The following is a 26,961-nucleotide window of genomic DNA, read 5'->3' as shown; positions in this document are numbered from 1 at the left end:
TCTCCTAAGGCAGTGGTTTCTAAATTTTGGCCCTTTACTTGCCTCTATCCAGTCCTTGGGGCTCTGTTACTTCTACTTCTACAATGGTGGAGTTCTATTCTTTCCACTGACACCAATGATGAGGCACCATTTCTTCCACTTACACCGACCATGGGGCACTATTTCTCCTGCTGACACCAACAATAGGTCTCTATTCCACCCACTGATATCAAAGATGGGGCATTACTTTTCCCAATGACACCAACAATGAGCCCCCCCCCCCCCACTGTTAACAATGGTGGGGCACCATTTGTTCCACTTACACCAACCATGGGGCACTATTTCTCCTACTGACACCAACAATGGGTATCTATTCCTCCCACTGATATCAAAGATGTAGCACTACTTTTCCCAATGACACTAACAATGAGGCACAACTCCCCCCCCCCCCCCACTGTTAACAATGGTGGGGCACCATTTGTTCCACTTACACCAACTATGGGTTACTATTCCTCCCACTGACACCAAAGATGGGGCACAGCTTTTCCCAATGACACCTACAATGAGGCACCATTCCTTCCATTGAAAACAACAGTGTGGTACTATTCTTCCCACTGACATCAGTGATGAGACACCATTTGTTCCAATGTCCCCAACCATAAGGCACAATTTCTACTACTGACACCAATGATGGGGTACTATTCTTCCCGCTGACACTAAAGATGGGGCACAACTTTTCCCAATGACACCAACAATGAGGCACCATGCATCCCAATGAAAACAGTGGGGTACAATTCTTCCCACTGACATAAACGATGAGGCACCATTTCTTCCACTGTCCCCAACCATGAGGCACAATTTCTCCTACTGACACCAAAAATCGGGCACTGTTACTCCCACTCACACCAATGATAGGACACTATTCCTCCCAATGACACCAACAATGAGGCACCATTCCTCCCACTGAAAACAAAATTGGGAAACTAATCTTTCCACGGACTCCATGAGGCACCATTTCTTCCACTTACACCAACCATGGGGCACTATTTCTCCTACTGACACCAATGATGGGGTACTATTCTTCCCACTGACACCAAAGATGGGGCACAACTTTTCCCAGTGACACCAACAATGAGGCACCATTCCTCCCACTGAAAAGAACAGTGGGGTACTATTCTTTCCACGGGCATCAGCGACGAGGCACCATTTCTTCCACTGACACCAACCATGAGGTGCAATATCTCCTGCTGTCACAAACAATGGGGCTCTATTACTCCCACTGACACCAATGATAGGGCACTATTCCTCCCAATGACACCAACAATGAGGCACCATCCTTCCCATTGAAAACAACAGTGGGGTACTAATCTTTCCACTGACTCCACGAGGCACCATTTTTTCCACTTACACCAACCATGGGGCATTATTTCTCCTACTGACACCAAAGATGGGGCACAGCTTTTCCCAATGACACCAGCAATGAGGGACCATTCCTCCCGCTGAAAACAGTGGGGTACTATTCTTTCCACTGACACCAACCATGGGTTACAATTCCTCCCACTGACACCAACAATGGGGCCCTATTACTCTCACTGACACCAATGATAGGGCACTATGCCACTCAATTACACCAACAATGAGGCACCATTCCCCCCACTGAAAACAACAGTGGGGTACTATTCTTTCCACTGACACCAACCATGGGTTACAATTCCTCCCGATGACACCAACAATGGGGCCCTATTACTCCCACTGACACCAATGATAGGGCACTATTCCTCCCAATGACACCAACAATGAGGCGCAATTCCTCCCACTGACACCAACAACACAATACACGTAGCGGAGTGACCGGTTCTCTTTAAAAGTGAGCTGTGGGAGATAGTTTGCACCAGTCCAGGAGAGATAAGTTCGGTAGCTAAACGCGTAAGTCTCTTTAAAAGTTTTCTGGCTGCTTTCAGGGTTTCCGGCTCCAGGAGTAATCACGTTCCATCTTCCCTCACAACAAAAACGAGTTTTTTGGCACCTGACGCACCAGAAACAAACCCCAACTGCTGGGGGAATAGAAGCGGTCTGTTGTGATTGGCTGACAGCGTAGCAGAGTGCAGCGGGAGATCAGCGCGGCCGGCTAATTGGAATCTTTGGGAGTATTGCCTGTCTGGCGTCCAGTCCCTGAGCTGAGTGAAGGCGAGATCCTGCCGGACGTTTCACATACTTCTCGTCTCGTCTGTCCAGTTGTTCTTCGGAGACTCCGAGAGTTCTCTCTTCTCTCTTCTCTCTTTTGTCAGACACTTTGTTTCTTCTGACTTCAAAGAGGACCTGTCACAATCGTTCCATCGGTTGGATGAAACTTTTGCCCGTTTTCTGGTTTCATTTGCTGGCAGAGTTCGGAGATAACGGGTATATATGGCCCCGGTACCGGTCACGCCTGTCTACCAGGGTGGACCTCTCTTGCTTTCAGAATGAATACATTATCTCTCGGTGCTGGAAGTCCTGGGATGCCGGAAGCATAAGATTTCCCCAAACCTCCTCATGCTAACCCTCCTTCTACCCATAATACTAGGCTTTCCATAACCCCCAATCCTTCTGTAACCCTAACATTAACCCTCCGTGTAACCCCAACACTAATCCCCACTGTAACTCTACCTGACCTTTCCTGTGACCCTAACACTGACCTTTCCTGTGACCCTAACACTGACCTTTCCTATGACCCTAACACTGACCTTTCCTGTGACCCTAACACTGACCTTTCCTATGACCCTAACACTGACCTTTCCTGTGACCCTAACACTAACCCTTCTATTAACACTTACCCTAACTATCACTGTAACTCTAACTTCTGGTAACACTAACTCCCCTTAAAACCCAGAACATTAACCCCAACTGAAACCCTAACATTAACCCCTTTGTAGCCTTAAATGAACCCCCCCCTCCCCCACAGCATTAACCCTTCATGTAATCCTCACGCTATTATTCCCTGTAGCACCAACACTAACCCTTCCGGTAACCCTAACACCAACACTACCCTTTAACACTATTCCTCCCTTTATCACTAACATTACCCTCCCTATAATCCTAACACTAACCCTCACTGTATTCCCCTACACTAACCTCCCTGTGACCCCAACACTAATCCTCACTGTAATCCTAACACTATCCCTCACTGTTACCCTAACACTAATCCTGGTAACACTAACCCTCCCTGTAATCCTAACACTAGCCCTCGCTGTTACCCTAACACTAATCCTGGTAACTATAACCCTCTCTGCATTCCCTTACACTAACTTCCCTGTGACCCCAACACTAATCCTCCCTGTAATCCTAACACTAGCCCTCACTGTTACCCTAACACTAATCCTGGTAACACTAACCCTCTCTGCATTCCTTTACACTAACTTCCCTGTGACCCCAACACTAATCCTCCCTGTAATCCTAACACTATCCCTCACTGTTACCCTTATACTAATCCTGGTAACACACCAACCCTCCCTGTAATCCTAACACTATCCCTCACTGTTACCCTAACACTAATCCTGGTAACACTAACCCTCTCTGCATTCCCCTACACTATACTTCATGTGACCCTAACACTAATCCTCCCTGTAATCCTAACACTAAACCTCACTGTTACCCTAACACTAATCCTGGTAACACTGACCCTCCCTGCGGCCCCTACACTAATCCCCCCTGTACTCCTAACACTAACCCTCACTTTTACCCGGACACTAATCCTGGTAACACTAAACCTCCCTGCATTCCCCTACACTAACCTCCCTGTAACCCTTACACTAACCCTCACTGTTACCCTAACACTAAGCCTTCCCTGAAACCCTAACACCAACTATACTTATAATACTATTTCTCCCTGTTTAACTAACATTACCTGTCCTGTAATTCTAAAACTAACCCTTCCTGAAGCCCCTACACTAACCTTCCTGTAACCCTTACACTAACCCTCACTGTTACCCTAACACTAATCCTCCTGGTTACACTAACCTTCCCTTTAAACAGTCCCTTGCTTGAGTCCTAACACTCTCCCTTCCTGTAACCCTAACACCAACACTACCTATAACACTAATCCTCCCTTTATCACTAACATTACCCTCCCTATAATCCTAACACTAACCATTCCTGTAACCCTAACACTAACCCTCACAGTGACCCTAACATTAATTCTTCTGGTAAAACTAACCCTCCCTATAAACAAACCCTTGCTGTAATCCTAACACTCTCCTATCCTGTAAATCTAACACTTAACCTCCCTGTAACCCTAACATGAACCCTCACTATAACCCCAACACTAACTCTCATGATAACAGTAACTCTTTTTATAACCCTAACGTTCACTGTAACTATAACACTAACCCTGCCAGTAATCCTAACACTAATTTATAATACCAACCTAACCCTCCCTATTACTCTAACACTAATACTCCTGGTAACACTAACCCTTCCTATAAACTAACACTGCCTGTAACCCTAATACTAACACTCACTTTAACTCAACCCTAACACTAACCCCCAAGATAACCCTAACACTAAGCTTCACTATAACCCCAAGACCGTCCTTCCCTATAAACGAACCCTACCTGTAATCCTAACACTAACCTCCAATACCAGAGGTACTCTCGGTGTAACACTAACCCTCCCTCAAAAGCCCATTCATACCAGTACAGCTTTAGTAACATGTGATTTACAATAATGGAAGATACTGTATATAAGTTCAGTGGGAATGGCATCCCAACACATCTCTGTCGCAGTGCAGTAATGCACTCTTTACGCAGTGTACTCTTGAATTCTGCGCCCTGTACTCCTCAACCCTGCACTCTGTACATAGTGCACCCATGAACTCTGTACTTAACACACTCCTGAACTCAGCAATTTGTACATAGCGCACTCCTGAACACTGCACTCTGTATGGAATGCACCCCTGAACTCTGGACTCTGTATGGAATGCACCCCTGAAACTCTGCATTCTGTATGTAGTGCACCCCTGAACCCTGCACTCTGTATGGAATGCACCCCTGAACCCTGCACTCTGTATGGAATGCACCCCTGAACCCTGAACTCTGTATGGAATGCACCCCTGAAACTCTGCATTCTGTATGTAGTGCACCCCTGAACTCTGCACTCTGTATGGAATGCACCCCTGAACCCTGCACTCTGTATGGAATGCACCCCTGAACCCTGCACTCTGTATGGAATGCACCCCTGAACCCTGCACTCTGTATGGAATGCACCCCTGAACTCTACACTCTGTATGGAATGCACCCCTGAACTCTGCACTCTGTATGGAATGCACCCCTGAACCCTGAACTCTGTATGGAATGCACCCTTGAACTCTACACTCTGTATGGAAAGCACCCCTGAACTCTGCACTCTGTATGAAATGCACCCCTGAACTCTGCACTCTGTATGGAATGCACCCCTGAACTCTGCACTCTGTATGGAATGCACCCCTGAACCCTGCACTCTGTATGGAATGCACCCCTGAACCCTGCACTCTGTATGGAAAGCACCCCTGAACTCTACACTCTGTATGGAATGCACCCCTGAACTCTGCACTCTGTATGGAATGCACCCCTGAACCCTGCACTCTGTATGGAATGCACCCCTGAACTCTACACTCTGTATGGAATGCACCCCTGAACTCTACACTCTGTATGGAAAGCACCCCTGAACTCTGCACTCTGTATGAAATGCACCCCTGAACTCTGCACTCTGTATGGAATGCACCCCTGAACCCTGCACTCTGTATGGAATGCACTCCTGAACTCTGCACTCTGTATGGAATGCACCCCTGAACCCTGCACTCTGTATGGAATGCACCCCTGAACTCTACACTCTGTATGGAATGCACTCCTGAACTCTGCACTCTGTATGGAATGCACCCCTGAACTCTGCACTCTGTATGGAATGCACTCCTGAACTCTGCTTTCTGTATGGAATGCACCCCTGAACTCTGCACTCTGTATGGAATGCACTCCTGAACTCTGCTTTCTGTATGGAATGCACCCCTGAACTCTGCACTCTGTATGGAATGCACTCCTGAACTCTGCTTTCTGTATGGAATGCACCCCTGAACTCTGCACTCTGTATGGAATGCACTCCTGAACTCTGCACTCTGTATGGAATGTACTCCTGAACCCTGCACTCTGTATGGAATGCACCCCTGAACTCTGCACTCGGTATGGAATGCACCCCTGAACTCTTTTCCAGTGATCAGTTGGAAAGGAAGAGTTCTGAGCTATGATGGGTGGAGAAGGTTGCAGGGAAGACTGATATAGAGCAGAAGTATGTGGGAGGAATTACCGCCGTTGCTTACCACCATTGTGATGTGAGGCCACGCTGACGGGTGGAGGAGGTTGGATGGTTGATGGATACAGAGCATAAGTATGTAAGAGTTATGTCCTACAACAGGGGGTCTGCAAACTATGGCCCTCCACTTGTTCAGGAACTACAATTTCCATCATGTCTAGTCAAGTCTGCGAATGTCAGAGTTTTACAATGCCTCATGGGACGCATAGCTCCGCAACAGCTGGAGGGCCATGGTTTGGAGATCCCTGTCCTACAAGTTCACTTTTTGAAAAAGTTCAGACCATCCATAGGAACAAAGCAGGCTAAGGAGCACCTTCTTGCAAAGGATGGGTAGCGTCAGGTAGGGCGATATAGTGAAGAACTCAGAAAATGGAGATAAAGGTATGTATTCCCTATAACGTTACACCTCCACCCAAACCCTAAGACAGGAAGGTTCCATGGGTTCCTGCAGTGGAGACCCATTCTGACCCTAATCGGCATGAAATCCGTAAGGGCAGGCAAAGTTTTTCAATTGATCATTTGGAAAGGAAAGGTTCTGAGCTATGGTGGGTGGAGAAGGCTACAGGGAAGACTGATATAGAGCAGAAGTATGTGGGAGGAATTACCGCTGTTGCTTACCACCATTGTGATGTAAGGCCAGGGCCGTCTTTAATATTGATTGGACCCTGAGCAACAATTTTCTTGGGGCCCCTCCCCCCATGCAGTTTCACTCTCCACCTGCTCTGAGACATACAATAAATAGCAGCTAGACTCAAATTCAGTTTACAAAATCAAATCAGGCAGCTATTGCAATTGGTTGCCAGTGGTTACAGTGTATCATTACCGCTCACTGACTGGTTGCTAGAGGTTACAGTGTATCATTACCGCTCACTGACTGGTCGCCAAAGGTACAGCACACATTACGGCTCACTGATTAGTTGCTAAAGGTTACAGCACATGATTTCTGCTTGTTGATTGGTTACTAGAGATTACTGTGGATATGACCTCGGGGGGGCATTATATACATATCAATGCTGCCGGCCGCCGCTACTTACATATGAATGCCACTGCTATTTACATATGAATTAACATGCAAATCATCTGTACACCACGATAGGGCAGAGCTTTAGTAGCAGCACTTCACACTGAGATATCGGGACACAGCACGGGACTAAAACCTCAAGGAACAAGGAAATTTAAACTGGGATATTTGGCAAGCGTGAGGCAGCTTCTTTGGGCCCCACAACAATGACAGGGCCCAGGGCAGCTGCCCCTTTTGTCCTGCCTTAAAAACAGCTCTGTGTGAGGCCATGCTGGTAAATAGAGACTTTCCTCTAGCTGGTTTAATCTGTCATCCTCTACCAGTGGGTATCAAACCATGATACATCTATGGTCTGCCATGAGTGAGATTTTGTCACTAGCCTGCTATCTCTTTAGCTTGCGGCGAATATTGCATTACTTCCAGGAATATTCTATTGGGGTTTACATTAGGACTTTGGTATTACGTCTATAGAGTATTATAATATCGTGGATGATGTTGAGAGTTACATTCCCCAGTAGTTTTGTTCTTTGGGGGCTTTTCCTCCACCGTTTGTATTAATGTTATTTGGCTGCATTGATTTAAAGAGTGAACAATGAAGTGAATCCTCAAGAAGCTCTTTGCGGGCAAACCGCGTCCACCCGCCAGTCCTAGTTCAAAGTTTTTTTTTCAAAGGATTCATGCTACTCTTTATTTTAAAAGTGTAGCTGATGACACATACTTTTTCTTTTTTTTTATATTGCTTATTTGATTTTTTTTAAATGTGGTGTTTACAAGTTAAAAAACTTTTTTTTTTTTTTTGCTAGAAAATTATTCAGAACCCCCAAACATTATACTCTTCAACCCTGCACTCTGTATATAGTGCACCCATGAACTCTGTACGTAACACACTCCTGAACTCTGTAATTTGTACATAGCGCACTCCTGAACACTGCACTCTGTATGGAATGCACTCCTGAACACTGCACTCTGTATGGAATGCACCCCTTAAAGTGGGGTACCCCCTAAAAAAAAAAAATTAAAAGTCAGCAGCTACAAATACTGCAGCTGCTGGCTTTTAATAATCGGACACTTACCTGCCCCAGGGTCCAGCGATGCGGGGGAACGAAGCCCCCCCCCCTCGCTCCCCGCTCCGCTCGCGGCGCCGTCATGCATACTGTGGGCACCCGGCTGTGGCTTCACAGCCGGGCACCCACTGCGCATGCGCGAGCGGCGCAGGGCGCCGTGATACGCCGTACAGTCACCTGGGACACATGACAGGTCCCAGGTGAATGTGCGGCGTGAGGGGAAGTGATGTCACCAGCCCGGGCAATGAGGAAGGCAGATTACGAGGGACCCCCTAGCAACCGGTATTTAGAGGTGAGTAAAAATATTTTTTTTTGCCAATTATTTTTTTTTTTTTTTTTTTTACGAATTTTAAGCAGTTTTAATTTTTTGGTGGCAACACCACTTAAATTTTTTTTTCTAACATCCTAGAGAAAAAAAAGGCGGTCATTGCAATACTTTCTGTCACACCGTATTTGCGCAGCATTCTTACAAGCCCCCTTAAAAAAAAAAATACACTTTTTTAAATAAAAAAATAAGACAACAGTAAAGTTAGGCCATGTTTTTTTTTTTTTTATATTGTGAAAGATAACGTTACGCCGAGTAAATTGATACCCAACATGTCACGCTTCAAAATTGCGCCCGCTTGTGGAAAGGCGACAAACTTTTAAACCTTAAAAATCTCCATAGGCGACATTTAAAAAATTCTACCGGTTGCATGTTTTATGTTACAGAGGAGATCTAGGGCTAGAATTATTGCTCTCGCTCCAACGATCGCGGCGATACCACACATGTGTGGTTTGAACACCGTTTTCATATGCAGCGCTACTCACATATGCGCTCACTTCTACGCGCAAACGGGGCACGTTTAAACATTTTTTTTTCTTATTTATTTTACCTTTTACTTTTTATTTTTACACTGTTAGAGCTATGGGGGGAAGTGACGTCTTGACGTCACTTCCGTCTCGCAGTGTCATGGAGGCGGGTGGGGGCCATCTTCCCCTCACTCATCTCCATGTCAGCCCAGGGGACAGATGCGATCGCCTTCGCCCCTGCAGACGGCTCCGGTAAGTGGCGGAGGGCACCGGATCTCGGCTTGAGGGCGGGGGCCCTCTCCTGCCACCGATAAAAGTGATCCGCCGCAGAGACCACTTTTATCTTGTACCGGACCGTCGGCCGAAACACTGGGATATCAGGGTTATGGCAGCTACCCTGTTTCCCCAAAAATAAGACCTAGCGGGATTGTCGGTGGTGGCTGCAATATAAGTCCTACCCCCCCAAATAAGCCCTTTTAGGTTTTATTTTCAAGGTAGGGCTTATTTTCGGGGAAACGGGGTAGGGCTTATTTGGGGGGTAGGGCTTATATTGCAGCCATCACCGGACATCACGCTAGGTCTTATTTTCGGGGGAACAGGGTAGCTGCTGTCATAACAACAATAGCCGTCCCCAAAGTAGGGACGTACATCGGTTCCGGAAGTGGTTAATATGGAATATAAAAATTGCGTTTTTAGTGAGGTCTTTCTCTTTGTGTTTGGCTACATTAAAATCCCCATTTTCTTCCATGCTCCTTTGTCTTTGACTTCATAGGGGATGGTGCCTCATATTAAAGCTGAGGTAAACCCATCCGTACAACTGTTTCATTACTGGTGTTGTGCCATATAGTGTCCGGCCATCATATAGCGTCCGCCCCCGAAAATGTCCGAAGCTGAACGGCGCCTGCGCTGTGAGTGGAGGTGTTAGCCCCACCATCCAAGCGGACATAGGGTTGGGAATATTAGAGGGCCCCTCGCGGGCGAGCTTCACTCGCCACGCTTCGGGCTCGGCCTCGCTGCGCTCGGCTCTTTTTTATTCCTACTCTATATCCACTTGGATGGTGGGGATAGAACCTGGACTCACGGCGCAGGCGCTGTTCATCCTCGGCAATTTTCTGAATCTGTGTTGCTGTTTACTGCGCATGCGCAGTACACAGCGGACACTATCGGATGGGGGACATTATATGATAGGACACCGGCACGTGCCGGAAATGAAACACTCCCATTGGTTGTGCTCTCAACCAAACTCTCAACCAAACTGTCAAACCATCCAATGGCTGGTGTCTGAACTGATCACATGACCAGCATCATGGCACTTGTAGACTAAACAGAGGCAAAGATGACAGCTTCCTTGGTTGGAAACGATAGGGGGGATTTACTTACACTCTAATGCCGCGTACACACGAGCGGACTTTTCAACGTCCAAAGTCCGACGGACTGAGTCCGTCAGACTATTCGATCGTGTGTGGGCTGCAACGGACTTTTGACTCGCCAAAGTCCGAAGGACTTTAGAATATGGAACATGCTTCAAATTTTCCCGACGGAACTCCGCCGGACCCGGTCCCTTTTGAAAAATCCGCTCGTGTGTGTGCTATTCCGACGGACTAAAACCGACGCTAGGGCAGCTATTGGCTACTGGCTATGAACTTCCTTATTCGAGTCCAGTCGTACGTCATCACGTTCGAATCCGTCGGAGTTTAGTGTGATTGTGTGTGGCCAAGTCCGCTCAGTCGAAAAGTCCGTCAGAACTCTGTCGGAACTCCGTCAGAACTCCGACGGAACTCCGTCAGAACTCCGACGGAACTCTTTCGGAAGTCTGTCGGACATAAGTCCTCTCGTGTGTACGGGGCTTAAGTAGTCAAGGCCCCCCCCCCACCCATTATACAATATGTAGGAGGTATGTCCATTTGTATGTCTTAAAATCAACTACGAGTCTCAGCAGGAAGCCACCGGTCCGGCTACTTACCCTGGGGCAAGGAGTAGTCCTGAAAAGAACTGTACTTGCAAAGAAAATGTAAGATTAAAGGGGTTGTAAGGGTTCAGGGTTTAAAAAAAAAACAAAAAAAACCCATACATGTCATACTTACCTTCGCTGTGCAGTTGGTTTTGCACAGAGTGGCCCCAATCCTCCTCTTCTGGGGTCCCTCAGCGGCACTCCTGGCTCCTCCTCTTCTCAAGTGCCCCATCGGAGAAGCGCTCTCCTTCGTTGACATTAAGGTGAAAAAAAACACGAGGGTTTTCAACCCCTTTAAATGAGAACTTGTGTAGCACTGACCCCCGAAGGAGCCGCTGGTTTAATTGGGCTTACGGTTACCTTCTTGACCTCATGTACATCTAGGGGTTTCCCGAGGTAGGTGGCCCAAAGAACTGCAGAAACCGACACTGAATCCACTTTTAGTATATATTTATATGACAACAAGTAGACAGAACAGTCTCTGAATGAAGGGTAGAGGGTTAGGTAGGAAGTTCAGGTACTCTTGGAACTGCAAAGGATAGGAAGTCTACACTTGTGTCAATACCGGAGGGTATGGAGGAGATAGTTCAGAAGGTATCAGGTCCTCCTTAAACTACTGTTGACCTTGGCCAATGCCGATTTGTCCTCTGTGCAACCCTCAACGTGAGCTTCACCAAATTATCTTCACCGAGATCTCGTCTCGTAAATCTAAATTGAATTCCCCGCTGCTGGACCTGCGAGATTAAGTGGAACAATTTCACTGTGGCGGTCCTCTCCGCCTTTCCGAGGCGCAACGCGTACATTGATCGGAATTTTAACTTCTACAGCAGGTTCCCAATTTTGTTCCCATCTCCAAAAAATAAAAAATAAATCGGACTTTACTCTTCGGAAGTGAAAGATAAGTGCATAGTACAACTTCTCGGATCTTGTAGGAAAGAACTTGCCCTGCAAAAGTATTCACCCCCCTCTTGGCATTTTTCGTGTTTTGTTGCCTCACAACCTGGAATTAACATGGATTGTTTGAGGATTTGCATCATTTAATTTACAGAACACGCCCACAACTTTGAAGATGTTTTATTTTTTTTATTGTGAAGCAAACAACAAATAGGACAAAATAACAGAAAAAGTCGATGTGCATAACTATTCACCCCCCCTAAAGTCAATACTCTGTAGAGCCGCCTTTTGCGGCTATCACAGCTCCACATCGCTTTGGATAAGTCTCTATGAGTCTTGCCACATCTTACCACTGGGATTTTTGCCCATTCCTCCTTGTAAAACTGTTCCAATCTTTAAGTATGACCACAGATTTTCTACTGGATTGAGGTCTGGGCTTTGACTAGACCATTCCAACACATTTACATGTTTCCCCTTACACCACTCAAGTGTTGCTTTAGCAGTGTGTTTGGGGTCATTGTCCTGCTGGAAGGTGAACCTCCGTCCTAGCCTCAAATCACACACAGAGTGGTGCATGTTTTGCTTAAGAATATCCCTGTATTTAGCACCATCCATCTTTCCCTCAATTTTGGGAAATTCATCCATGTCTTTATAGACTTTGCTTTGTACAATGCTATTGACAATAGAAGGTTTCTACATTGTACTTCCATTTACCTAAATCCCACCTTCACACAGCCAGTGTAGGAATGTCATTTCAATGGATTATGACTCTTATGCCGCGTACACACGACCGGCAGACTAGGTCCGAAGGGATCAGTCCGTCGAACAATCCGATCATGTGTGTGGGCTAATCCGATAATTTTTCGAAAAAAATAAATCCGACTGACCTAGAAATAGAACATGTTTCAAATCTATCCGATGGACTCAATTCCGACGGACTAAAATCGTGAAAACCGTTCGTCTGTGTGCTGGTCAGACGGACCAAATACGAGGCAAGGTCAGCTATTGGCTACTGGCTATTGAACTTCCTTGTTTAGTCCCGTCTTACGTCATCACGTTCAAACAGGCTTCTACACAGAGATAACAATGTGGGGCTGGGGGGTGCATCAGGATACTTTGTAGTTGTTGGTGCAGAACTTCCTCACCCCCCTGGAGGTATGACAGCTAAAAATACAGCGTTAGACCCAAACCAGAAGTGTAGGAGCTGCTGCTGTCAAAAAATAAACCATCTGACACATTGTGTATAAACGTTGTTAAGACATAAGATAGAGAAATACATAGTGACACTGTATATAAACATTAATCAGACGGGAGACAGAGAGATACAAAGTAAAATTGTTTAAAAACATTGATCAGGCAGGAGATAGAGAGATACAAAGTAACGTTGTTTATAAACATTGATCAGACAGGAGATAGAGAGATACAAAGTAAAATTGTTTATAAACATTGATCAGGCAGGAGATAGAGAGATACAAAGTAACATTGTTTATAAACATTGATCAGACGGGAGATAGAGAGATACAAAGTAAAATTGTTTATAAACATTGATCACAGGGGAGATAGAGAGATACAAAGTAAAATTGTTTATAAGCATTGATCAGGCAGGAGATAGAGAGATACAAAGTAACATTGTTTATAAACATTGATCAGACGGGAGATAGAGAGATACAAAGTAACATTGTTTATAAACATTGATCACAGGGGAGATAGAGAGATACAAAGTAAAATTGTTTATAAACATTGATCAGGCAGGAGATAGAGAGATACAAAGTAACATTGTTTATAAACATTGATCAGGCAGGAGATAGAGAGATACAAAGTAACATTGTTTATAAACATTGATCAGACGGGAGGTAGAGAGATACAAAGTAACATTGTTTATAAACATTGATCAGGCAGGAGATAGAGAGATACAAAGTAACATTGTTTATAAACATTGATCAGGCAGGAGATAGAGAGATACAAAGTAACATTGTTTATAAACATTGATCAGACGGGAGATAGAGAGATACAAAGTAAAATTGTTTATAAACATTGATCACAGGGGAGATAGAGAGATACAAAGTAACATTGTTTATAAACATTGATCAGACGGGAGATAGAGAGATACAAAGTAAAATTGTTTATAAACATTGATCAGGCAGGAGATAGAGAGATACAAAGTAACATTGTTTATAAACATTAATCAGACAGGAAATTGAGGAATACAAAGTAGCATTGTTAATAAACATTGATCAGATAGAGGATAAAAAGATACAAAGTAACATTGTTTATAAACATTGATCAGACAGGAAATTGAGGAATACAAAGTAACATTGTTTATAAACACTGCAGACAGGAGATAGAGAAATATAAAGTAGCATTGTTTATAAAAATTGATCAGACGAGAGACTGATCAAAGTAGAAAAAAAGTATTTTATTTATTTATTTTTATGGAGGTGGGGTTTATGCATTTTTCTTTATGAGTTGTGTAAAAAATAAAATAATGCTTGCAAAAACTTTTTTTTTTTAAATCACCGAAATAAAGCCCTTTTCTTCCTAAACGAATCAATATATACTATATATATATATATATATATATATATATATATATAAAAATTGCCCTGGTCCATATGAGGTGTACAGGTGTGAGGGATGAACCGAGAGTCAGCTGGGGGTATGTTGTGTCTATGTTCTCTGCTGTAAGTGTTTAAACTGAATACATTATTTTTTATATTTATTTAAATGATTTATTAAACATTTAATACAGGTGACACCCAAAGCACAGATAAATAGGGATTTTTTTATTTTTTTGAACAGTAGAAGCTGCTTGCTTTCAGTTGGTTTCTCTCTAATTGTAGGGCCTGTAGGGCTCCATCTGAATAGATCAGGCAGGAAGAAGAAATGAAGGGGGGGGGGGGGGGGGGAAAGAATAACCACACAGTCATCTGTAAGTAACAGCCTTTTTCAGGAGAGCAGTTAAGAACAGCTTGGTGAACATAAGAACAAAAGTCTAGAGCCGCACCTGCTGACTTCTTTCCATGCAATAATTTATTTTAATCAATCAAAAAAAAAAGAAGTAAAACTTTTATTTTTAGCCTGGAATATAATAAAATAAGATAAATCTATAAAACCACTCTACGTTCCCTTTTAAATTAGTAAAAAGTTGGCTTTTCTTGTATTTTCAGTGAAGCCGGATCCACCAGAGAACGTCGTAGCAAAACCCGTTTTTAAAAATCCTCGGCGGTTGGAGGTCACATGGCAGACGCCGTCCAGTTGGCCAGACCCGGAGTCGTTCCCGCTCAAATTCTTCTTGCGGTATCGACCGCTCATCCTGGACCAATGGCAGCACGTAAGTACGGAAAAATGGTGCCATCGTGGTTTATTTTTTATTTTTATGAGTGTTTCAGTGGTGGTAGGAGCTTCATACTGTGAGTGACACCACACTACTTATATGGAAGGGGGTTACTGGAAGTGAATATACAGACAGAATCACATTTTTATTTTAGCCACAATACAACATTTCATGATTTTTCTTTATATGCTTGGAATTCTATCAACCATGAGAGCAATATGGCTTCGTATGTATTTTTCTTAAACTCAATTAATGGCATGTGCTGTATAAAAAATAAAATATTTCATATACCCTGGCATTAAAGTTTTAAAGCATTTACATGTGGGATATTATTATTATTATTATTACTATCATTATTATCTATATTATCCTTGTATTATTGTTATTATTATTATTATTATTATTATTATTATAATTAATATTATTATTCTTATTACTATTATTTATATTATTATTATTTTCCTTAATAATAATAGTAATAAAAAAAATAATAATAATAATAAGGAAAATAATAATAATATAAATAATAGTAATAAGGATAATAATATGAATTCTAATAATGATAATAATAATAAAAAAGGATAATATATTATATATATTAACCTTTTTTATTGTTATTATTATCATCATTGTTTATTATTATAATTAATATTAATATCCTTATTACTATTATTTATATTATTATTTTTTTTAATTAATAATAATAGTAATAAAAATAATAATAGTAATAATAAGGAAAATAGTAATAATATAAATAATAGTAATAAGGATAATAATATTAATTCTAATAATATAATAACAATGATGATAATAATAATAATAAAAAAGGATAATTAATATATATATATATATATATATATATATATATATATATATATATATATATATATATATATATATATATATATATATATGTATATGTATATATGTATATATGTATATATGTATATATATATATATATATATGTATATATGTATATATATATATATATATATATATATATATATATATATATATATATATATATAATGACTGTAATAATAATAGGGAAAATAATAATAGTAATAATGATAATATGTATAATAGTGATAATAAAAAGGATAATAGTAATAATATCATCATCATCATCATGTAGTATACATGTTATACATATTATTATTACTAAATATAATTATTATATGTATAATATTACATACATATTACATAATAATATTACATATTATACATATTATTATTATTATTACATATTATACATATTATTATTATTATTACTATTATTATTTTCTTTATTATTACTGTCATTATTATTATTATACATATTATCCTTTTTTTATCAATATGTATAATAATAATAATGACAGTAATTTATTTTTATTTTTATTATTGTTATCATCATTATCATTACCATTATAATCCTTATTACTATTATTATTATTATTATTCAGGATTTATATAGCGCCAGCAGTTTACACAGCGCTTTACAACATTAATATTATTATACTTATTACTATTATTATTACTATTAATATTTGTATTATTAATATTATCATTATTATCATCAAGGTATAATTTTGACACAGCCGATTTGTAGATTTTACTTGCCTCATACATACCTCGCTCAGTAGAGATTACATCTGCAAGAACACCATCTTTCTTTGTATTGAAAAAGCAAAAATATGCTCATCCATTCACACCCTATATTATCAGTTTGATTGCATTGGCTTTTTCTACTCGGAGGGAGATGATGGCTCCTCTAGGGAGTGTTTTTTTATTTATTTTTATATATTTTATTATTAGTATGATTTTTTTTTTTTTATTGATAGAATTATTTTAAAGTTTGATTAATTATCTCGGCTTGTTTAAGTGGACATCTTTGGATTCTGTACATACATTCTTAAACTCAATTGATGGCATTTACTGTATAAAAAAATAAATTCATACACCCTGACCTTAAAGGCTTTAAACCATTTAGATGCAGAATATTATTACTGATGTTGTTGTAATTATTATTAATTATTATTATCATTATTATTGTATAATTTTGTCACAGCTGATTGTAGATTTTACTAGCCTCATACATACCTCTCTCTCTGTAGAGATTACATTTGCAAGTACACCAACCTTCTTTTTATTGAGAAAGCAAAAATATATTTATCCATTCAGTGTGTTGCATCGGTATTTTCTCTCCAGGGGAGTGCTTTAAGAAGATTTCTTCTTGAGGAGAGTTTTTTTTTTTTTTTTATCTAGTATGCCTTTAATTATTGATAGAATTATTTTAAGGTTTGATGGATTTTCTCAGTTTGTTAAAGTGGACATCTGTGTTTTTAGATTCCGTACATGCATTCCTAAAATCAATTGATGGCGTTTGCTATATAAAAAAATAAATATATACACCCTGGCCTTGAAGGCTTTAAATTTAGATGTAGAACATTATTTTTGTTGTTCTTCTTATTCTTATTTATTATTATTATTATTATTATTATTGTTATAATTAATTATCATTATTATATTATTATTATTATTATTATTATTATTATTATTATTGTATATTTTTGTCACAGCTGATTTTAGATTTTACTAGCCTCGTACATACAGTGTACCTCGCTCTGTAGAGATTATATTTGCAAGAACACCAGATTTCTCTGTATTGTGAAAGCAAAAATATGTTGATCCATTTGGAGCCTATGTTATCAGTTTGATCGCATTGGGTTTTTCCCCTTGGGGGAGTGGTTTAAGAAGATGGCTCCTCTCATGAATGCTTTAAAAAATAATAATAATAATATAATGATGATTTTTCATTATTGATAGAATTATTTTAAGGTTTGATGGATTTGTTTAAGTGGACATCTGTTTTTGGATTCTGTATATACATCCTTAAAATCAATTCATGGCTTTTGCTGTACAAAAAAAAAATATTTCATACACCCTGGCCTTGAAGGCTTTAAATCATTTAAATGCAGGATATTATTATTATTATTATTATTATTATTATTATTATTATTATTGTTGTTGTTATTAATACTATCATTATTATTAGTATCAATAAATATTATTATATAATTTGTCACAGCTGATTTTAGATTTTACTAGCCTCATACATATCTCATTCTATAGAGATTGCATATGCAAGAACTCTACAACTATACTGAGAAAGCAAAAATATGTTTATCCATTCGCAGCCTATATTATCAGTTTGATTGCATTGGTCTTTTCTCCTCTGGGGAGTGGTTTAAGAAGATGGCTCCTCTCAGGAGTGCTTTAGAAAAAAAATAGTATGATTTTTCATTACTCATAGAATTATTTTAATGTTTGATGGATTTGTTTAAGTGGACGTCTGTTTTTGGATTCTGTACATAAATTCTTAAAATCAATTGATGGCTTTTGCTGTAAAAAAAATAGTGTTTTTTTTTTCTCTCTTTTTTGTTTTTTTAAATCTATTGTTAGAATTATTTTAAAGTTTCATGAAATATCTCAGTTTGTTTAGGTGGATGTCTGTTTTTAGATTCTATTATTAGTATTATTATTAGTACTAGTAGTATCATCATTATTATTATTAATAATAATAATAATAATATTGTTATTACTATCATTATTATTAGTATTATTATTGGTCGTAGTAGTATCATTATCATTAGTATCATTATTATTATTAATTTTATCGTTATTACTTCATTATTATTAGTAGTATTATTAGTACTAGTAGTATCATTATTATTATTAGTAGTAGTAGTAATGCTATCATTATTAATAATAAATATTATTATTAGCATAATTAATTATTATTAATATTATTGTTATTGCTATCATTATTATTACTATTATTATTAGTACTACTAGTATCATTATTATTAGTAGTAGTGGTAGTAATGTTATCATTATTAATAATAAATATTATTATTAGTATCATTAATTATTATTAATATTATTGTTATTGCTATCATTATTATTACTATTATTATTAGTACTACTAGTATCATTATTATTAGTAGTAGTGGTAGTAATGTTATCATTATTAATAATAAATATTATTATTAGTATCATTAATTATTATTAATATTAGTGTTATTGCTATCATTATTATTCGTATTATTATTATTAGTACTAGTAGTATCATTATTATTAGTAGTAGTAATGCTATCATTATTATTAGTACCATTATTATTAGTATCAATATTATATCATTATTATTATTATTATTATTATTATTAATATTGTTATTACTATCTTTATTATTAGTAGTAGTATCATTATTATTACTATCATTATTATTAATGATATTGTCATTACTATCATTATTATTAATACTAGTAGTATCATTATTATTATTGTTAGTAATGCTATCATTATTATTAGTATCATTATTATTATTATTATTATTTTACTATTATTTAATTTTGTCACAGCTGATTGTAGATTTTACTAGCCTCATACATACCTCATTCAGTAGAGATTACATTTTCAAGAACACCAACTTTCTCTGTATCAAAAAAGCAAAAGTGCGTTTATCCATTTACAGCCTATATTTTCAGTTTGATTGCATCGGCCTTTTCTCCTCGGGGGAGTGGTTTAAAAAGGTGGTTCCTCTGCGGAGTGTTTTGTTTTTTCTTTTGAACCTAGTATTTCACTATTGCTAGAATTATTTTAAGGTTTGACAATTTTCCTCAGTTTGCTTGTTTAAGCGGACATCTCGGCAACTTTACAATTTTACATGAATTCATTCCTGACATGTCACCATATAGTATCGGTTTTTCAGACAAGCTCCGCCTTGTATCATTAAAAAAAAAAAAAAAACATCCTTGCGCTCCAGTCCAGTGACTTTGCCTAGGTTGAGATGATGCCATCAGCCAGTTGCAGGCAGGAGGAAGCATTTCCTCAGTCTCCCCCCTCCCCTTCAGTGACCAGACTGCCACTGCGTAGCATGAGGAGAAGCTGCAGTAAGGGGGCTGATCTGTGTCAAGACATTTGTGAACACAGGCAAGAACTTCACAGGCACCAGTTTACTTGATTGTGTCATCTCCGAGCCGGTATCCCAGTCCAGGAAGTAGATATGACCCTGGATGATGCCTGAACATGGATGGTGCTGTCCTTCTGGAGAGAAATGCAGATGAGGGCTTTGTCAGGGGGAGTCCTGTGATCTGTGTGAGAGATAATAAATACATGGAAGGGTCACACTGACACATTACTCAGCATGCTGCATATATCTGATCGATCGTAGGTCCATTTTACGAGGTGAGCTTGTTTTGTCTTGTTTAATGATCAGTTTAACTGTCTGATAAGTGTGTTGGTTGGAAACTGAAGATATTGGATCCCGATGTACTGAAGAATGTGATTTGTCATTGGAAATTGTTGGCCGTTGAACATCGCGTGCTCGTCTTTATGTAATTGATTGAGAAATGCCAAAAATCCATCAGAGAGATGACTCCAAACATTGGGAATTGGGATCAGACCTCTCAGTGTGACATCAGGAACTTCTTCTTCCATTGTTGGTTATATTGTGTCTTACTTGGTTCCTCCATCTCCTCATCAACATGCTAATAACATGCTTCTCCTCAGTATGAGGACCAATCCACTTCCTCTGAGCCCAGGTCATCCCGGATGAGCCCCCAACCTGTGACTGGACAGTGAAAGGAGAAGCAGCACAGCGATGAGCTCATCTCTCTGTCACTCTTCTCTCCCCTCCTCTCATCAGATTAATGATCTCATCTCCCTGTCACTCTGCTCTCTCCTCCGATCAGCATGCAACGTGCACTTCAGCAGACCTGATTGGCTCCTTGTGCTGAGCCCAGGTCATCCCGGATGAGCCCCCAACCTGTGACTGGAATGTGAAAGGAGACGCAGCAGAATGACAAGTTCATCTCTATGTCACTCTGCTCTCTTCTCCTATCAGCAGATTAATGAGCCTTTCTCTCTGTCACTCTGTTCTCCTCTCCTATCAGCAGGCAATTTGCACTTCAGCAGACTTGATTGGCTCCTTGTGCTGAGCCCAGCAGACCGATGAGCTCATCTCTATGACCACATCACAGCTCGACAAACACAGCGAACAAGGAAAAATTGCTGACGTTTCGCATCTAGCTGTAGTGCTTATTCATAGCCATAGGCACTACAGCTAGTGCGAAACGTCAGCAATTTTTCCCTGTTCGCTGTGTTTGTCGAGCTGTGATGTGATTTTTCCAATAAAAGAAAGTGGACTTCTGAAGAGTGCTGCAGTCCAGAGCTTGTTTTTCGTCTGTTGATGCGGAAGTAAAGTTGAGTGTCGTCAGGGTAGGAAAAGCATAGATCCAATTGGCTGATTTTGAAGAGTGGATGGATGTAAATGTTGAAGAGTACCGCTCCAGGAGCACACACGCAGGCTGCAAACTGTCTCTTAGGCTGGGAAGCCACAGGTGCTGGCTATTACCACTAGCAAACAGACGAAAAACAAGCTCTGGACTGCAGCACTCTTCAGAAGACTGGTTTCTTTTATTGGAAAATCACATCACAGCTCAACAAACACAGCGAACAAGGAAAAATTGCTGATGTTTCGCACTAGCTGTAGTGCTTATTCATAGCCATAGGCACTACAGCTAGTGCGAAACATCAGCGATCTTTCCTTGTTCGCTGTGTTTGTCGAGCTGTGATGTGATTTTTCCAATAAAAGAAAGTGGTCTTCTGAAGAGTGCGGCAGTCCAGAGCTTGTTTTTCGTCTGTTGATGCGGAGGTATAGTTGAGTGTCGTCAGCGTATGAAAAGCATAGATCCAATTTGCTGATTTTGAAGAGTGGACGGATGTAAATGTTGAAGAGTACCGCTCCAGGATCCCACACGCAGGCTGTAAACTGTCTCTTCGGATGGGAAGCCACAGGTGCTGGCTATTACCACTAGCAAACAGACGAAAAACAAGCTCTGGACTGCCGCACTCTTCAGAAGACTGGTTTCTTTTATTGGAAAATCACAGCTCAACAAACACAGCGAACAAGGAAAGATCGCTGACGTTTCGCACTAGCTGTAGTGCTTATAGCTATGAAAAAGCACTACAGCTAGTGCGAAACATCAGCAATTTTTCCTTGTTCGCTGTGTTTGTTGAGCTGTGATGTGATTTTTCCAATAAAAGAAAGTGGTCTTCTGAAGAGTGCGGCAGTCCAGAGCTTGTTTTTCGTCTGTTGATGCGGAAGTAAAGTTGAGTGTCTTCAGGGTATGAAAAGCATAGATCCAATTTGCTGATTTTGAAGAGTGGACGGATGTAAATGTTGAAGAGTACCGCTCCAGGATCCCACACGCAGGCTGCAAACTGTCTCTTCGGATGGGAAGCCACAGGTGCTGGCTATTACCACTAGCAAACAGACGAAAAACAAGCTCTGGACTGCCGCACTCTTCAACAAACACAGCGAACAAGGAAAAATTGCTGACGTTTCGCATCTAGCTGTAGTGCTTATTCATAACCATAGGCACTACAGCTAGTGCGAAACATCAGCGATCTTTCCTTGTTCGCTGTGTTTGTTGAGCTCTGATGTGATTTTTCCAATAAAAGAAAGTGGTCTTCTGAAGAGTGCTGCAGTCCAGAGCTTGTTTTTCATCTGTTGATCTGTTAATGCGGAAGTAAAGTTGAGTGTGGTCAGTGTATGAATGGAAGCATAGATCCGATTTGCTGATGATTTTGAAGAGTGGACGGATGTAAATGTTGAAGAGTACCGGTGACAAGGGTGATCCTTGAGGGACTCCACAAGAAATTGCCCCGAGTTTCAGAGGTGAAGGCTCCTAGTTTCACCGTCTGCGAACGATTTCCTAAGAAGAATGAATGAATGAATGAAATACTTATATATATATATATATATATATATAGAAGGAAGCAAACCATGGAAGATCTGCATCTGTAACTCCTGACACTTCTTTGAGGCGGATGAGAAGAGTATTGTGGTCTACTGTGTCGAACGCTCCACTGAGGTCCAGCAGTACCAGGAGACACGATTCTCCGTCATCAGCTGCTTCAAGGGCGTCGTCCCGTATTTTTAGAAGTGCCGTTTCTCCTATCAGCAGATTAATGAGCCCTTCTTCCCGTCACTCTGCTCTTTCCTCCTATCAGCATGCTCCGTGCACTGCAGCACACCTTATCGGCTCCTTGTGCTGCTTCTCCCTCCCCTGGTCTGAGCTCTGCTACACAGGGACTGCAAGTGGCTGATACCAGGTCTAGGTTAAGGATGTGTTATGAATACAGAGCTGTACTGAGTTATTCTGTGGCAACTCCCACACTTATCAGTTCCTTTTCAATATAATATTTTTTTATATATTTTACATATTTTTAATACTCTTTGTGCTCTTTTATAAATGTAAAGTCTGCCCCCCCCCCCCCCTCTCTGAAGTTCCCTCTACCTCCTAATCAGGCGTTCCAATACTACATTAAAGTCGCGCGCGGTGCGACGAGCCAATCGGCAGATAAGTAGCCGGGTCTGAGAAGTATCATTTCATAACACGCCGGCAGTGGAGCGATTAAGAAAATCCATTAAGTTTAAGTTATATCATGAACCTTCTGTTCCAGCAGCGAAGGAGCGTTCCGCGGAATATTTCTGATTAATACCGCCTTTAATTCCATTCTGCTGAACAAGTTTGAGGCGGTAATGGGCGCACGGCGCGGCGTGGAGACGGAGGCGGCCGTGCTGGAAATACTGGAAGTGGCGGTAGGGGGACCGGTGATTTACGACAGGCTTCCGCGGCTTCCAGAAACACTCCTGTCAGCACTTTATTTAATGTAAATGGCTCTGAATTGACGGACTTGTTGGAAGTAATATTGGCACGGGGGTGCTCTACTCCGCCGCCAGCAGGGCTCATAGAGGAACTACAAGCACCAGCAAGGTCAAGCTTCACCTCAATGTATATGGAAACCCCCCAAAATCTATTTTTTTTTGTAGAACTGGCATGATGCCTCACAGGATACAGAAATCGTTTTTTTTTTGAGAATTTGTTACAAAGTTTCTTTCCTGGAGATCCAACCTATAATACTTCCTGACTAGCGGCTCATTGGTCAGATAAGCAGCCCAATGGCCAACTGAAGAGGGGAACATGGCAGGCTGACAGCGCTGTTCCAAATTACGAGGCTGCGGCTTAGTGTTGTCAGCCTTCCACCAAGGAAATGCTGGCACCTTATGTAATTCCCTGCTTTGGCCACTAGATGCCTCCACTGCTAACCTTGACCACTAGAACCATCAAGGTTAAAGCGGAAGGCTCCCCCTCCCCCAAGGGCCTACTGAAGGGGCGAACACAAAAGGCTGACAATGCTATTCTGAATTGTCAGGCAGTAGCTTAGCACAGTCAGCCTTCCAGCCAAGAAGTGCTGGCACCTGGTGTAATACCCCCCTTAGGCCACTAGATGCCCCCTTTTGCTAACCTTGGATACTAGAGCCATCTAGGTTAAAGTGGAAGGCCCCCCCAAAGGTCTACTGAAGGAGCGAACACGGCAGGCTGACAACGGTGTTCTAAATTGCAAGGCATCGGATTAGTGTTGTCAGTCTTCCAGACAACAAGTGCTGCCACCTGGTGTAATTCCCCAGTTGGCCACTACATGCCCCCACTGCTAACCTTGCCTGCGAGAACCATCAAGGTGAAAGCAGAAGGCTCCCCCCAAAGGGCCTAGTGGCAGTGGATTAGTGCGGTCAGCCTTCCAGCCAGGAAGTGCTGGCACCTGGTGTAATACCCCCGTTAGGACACTAAATGCCCCCATTGATAACCTTGGCTACTAGAGCCCTCTAGGTTAAAGCGGAAGGCCCCCCCAAAGGTCTACTGAAGGAGCGAACATGTCAGGCTGACAACGGTGTTCTGAATTGGCTTAGTGTTGTTGGCCTTCCAGACAGGAAATGCTAGAACCTGTTGTAATTCCCCAGTTGGCCACTAGATGCCCACACTACTCACCTTGACTACTAGAACCATCAATGTGAAAGTGGAAGGCTCCCACCCCCAAGGGCCTAGTGGGAGTGGATTAGTGCGGTCAGCCTTCCAGCCAGGAAGTGCTGGCACCCGGTGTAATATCCCCATTAGGCCACTAGGTGGCCCTTTTGCTAACCTTGGCTACTAGAGCCATCTAGGTTAAAGCAAAAAGGTCCCCCTCAAAGGTCTACTGAAGAAGTGAACACGGCAGGCTGACAACGGTGTTCTGAATTGCAAGGCATCTGCTTAGTGTTGTCAGCCTTCCAGCCAGGAAGTGCTGGTGCATAGTGTAATGGCTGAGTTTGGCCACTAGATGCCCCCTTTGCTAACCTTGGCTACTAGAGCCATCTAGGTTAAAGCGAAATGCTCCCCCCCCCCAAGGGCATACTGAAGGGGCGAACACTTCAGGCTGATAACACTGTTCTGAATTTGCAGGCAGTGGCTTAGCACAGTAAGCCTTCCAGCCAGGAAATGCTGGCACCTGGTGTAATACCCAAGTTAGGCCACTAGATGCCTCCTTTGCTAACCTTGGCTACTTGAGCCATCTAGGTTAAAGCAGAAGGCTTCCCCCCAAGGGTCTAGTGAAGGAGCAAACACGGCAGGCTGACAACGCTGTTCCGAAATGCGATGCATCATCTTAGTGTTGTCAGCCTTCCAGCCCAGAAGTGCTGGCACCTGGTGTAAGTCCTCAATTTGGCCACTAGATGTCCCCGTTGCTATCCTTGGCTACTAGAGCTATTTAGGTTAAAGCGGAAGGCCCCCCCCCCCCCCCCAAGGGTCTACTGGAGGAGCGAACATGACAGGCTGACAATGGTGTTCTGAATTGCAAGGCAGTGGCCTAGCGTTGCCAGCCTTCCAGCCTGGAAGTGCTGGCACCTGCTGTAATTCCCCAGTTTTACCACTAGATGCCCCCACTGCTAACCTTGGCTACTAGAACCATCAAGGTTAAAGCGGAAGGTTCCTCCCCCCACAAGGGTCTACTGAAGGGGCTGACAACGCTGTTCCAAATTGCAAGGCAGCAGCTTAGCGTTGTCAGCCTACCAGCCAGGAAGTGCTTTTATGTGGTGTAATTCACCAGTTTGGCCACAGGTGCCTCCATTTCTAAGATTGGCTACTAGAGTCAACTAGGTTAAAGCAGAAGCCCCCTCCCTTAAGGGCCAACTGAAGGAGGGAGTGCGGCAGGCTGATAACGCTGTTCAAAAATGGCAAGGCAGCAGCTTAATGTTGTCAGCCTTCCAGCCAGGAAGTGCTGGCACCTGGTGTAATTCCCCAGTTTGGCCACTAGATGCCTCCCACTGCTAACATTGGCTACTAGAGCCATCTGGGTTAAAGCAGAAGGCTCATCGCCCCACTCGCCATTATTGGGAATGAGTAGATGTGCTGGTAGGCTCTGCCCAGCCTTCGGGTCCTGCGCATCTGTCAAATATTGATAGAGAGAGGAGGGTGGGGTGGAGGCAGGGGCAACATGACATGCCCTTTAGGGTGAAGGTCCCCTTTAAGTGCCAGCCCTGCTCCTGTCAGTGGTAGTGTACCCTGGGTAAAGGATAGATTATATATATTATTATAGGATAGATTATATATATAGCAAAGAGGACGATATTGGGTGCAGAGAAAAATGATACAAGGTGGAAATAGCTCAAAGTAAAACGTAGAAAATCCAGATTTGACTTAATTTTTTTCTGACATCATAAAAATCCAACACGTTTCAGGTGTT

At 41.5% G+C, this 26,961-nt stretch overlaps 1 protein-coding gene across 6 annotated transcripts in view; it reads left to right on the top strand.

The window, feature by feature from the left end:
- The window catches only part of CNTFR (ciliary neurotrophic factor receptor), a 756,323-nt gene that overhangs the window by 630,775 nt on the left and 98,587 nt on the right, over positions 1–26,961 (top strand). For all 6 annotated transcript variants that reach the window (XM_077474629.1, XM_077474624.1, XM_077474626.1 and 3 more), the window contains one exon: positions 15,187–15,350. In XM_077474629.1, coding sequence (XP_077330755.1) covers positions 15,187–15,350 — 164 coding nt within the window. The remainder of the gene's footprint in view (positions 1–15,186; positions 15,351–26,961) is intronic.

This window comes from Lithobates pipiens, unplaced genomic scaffold (assembly GCF_037356315.1).
Source record: "Lithobates pipiens isolate NorthernLeopardFrog02 unplaced genomic scaffold, aLitPip1_a1.2 Scaffold_97, whole genome shotgun sequence".
NCBI classification, from domain to species: Eukaryota; Metazoa; Chordata; class Amphibia; order Anura; family Ranidae; genus Lithobates; species Lithobates pipiens.
This window is presented reverse-complemented; position numbering and strand designations above follow the sequence as displayed.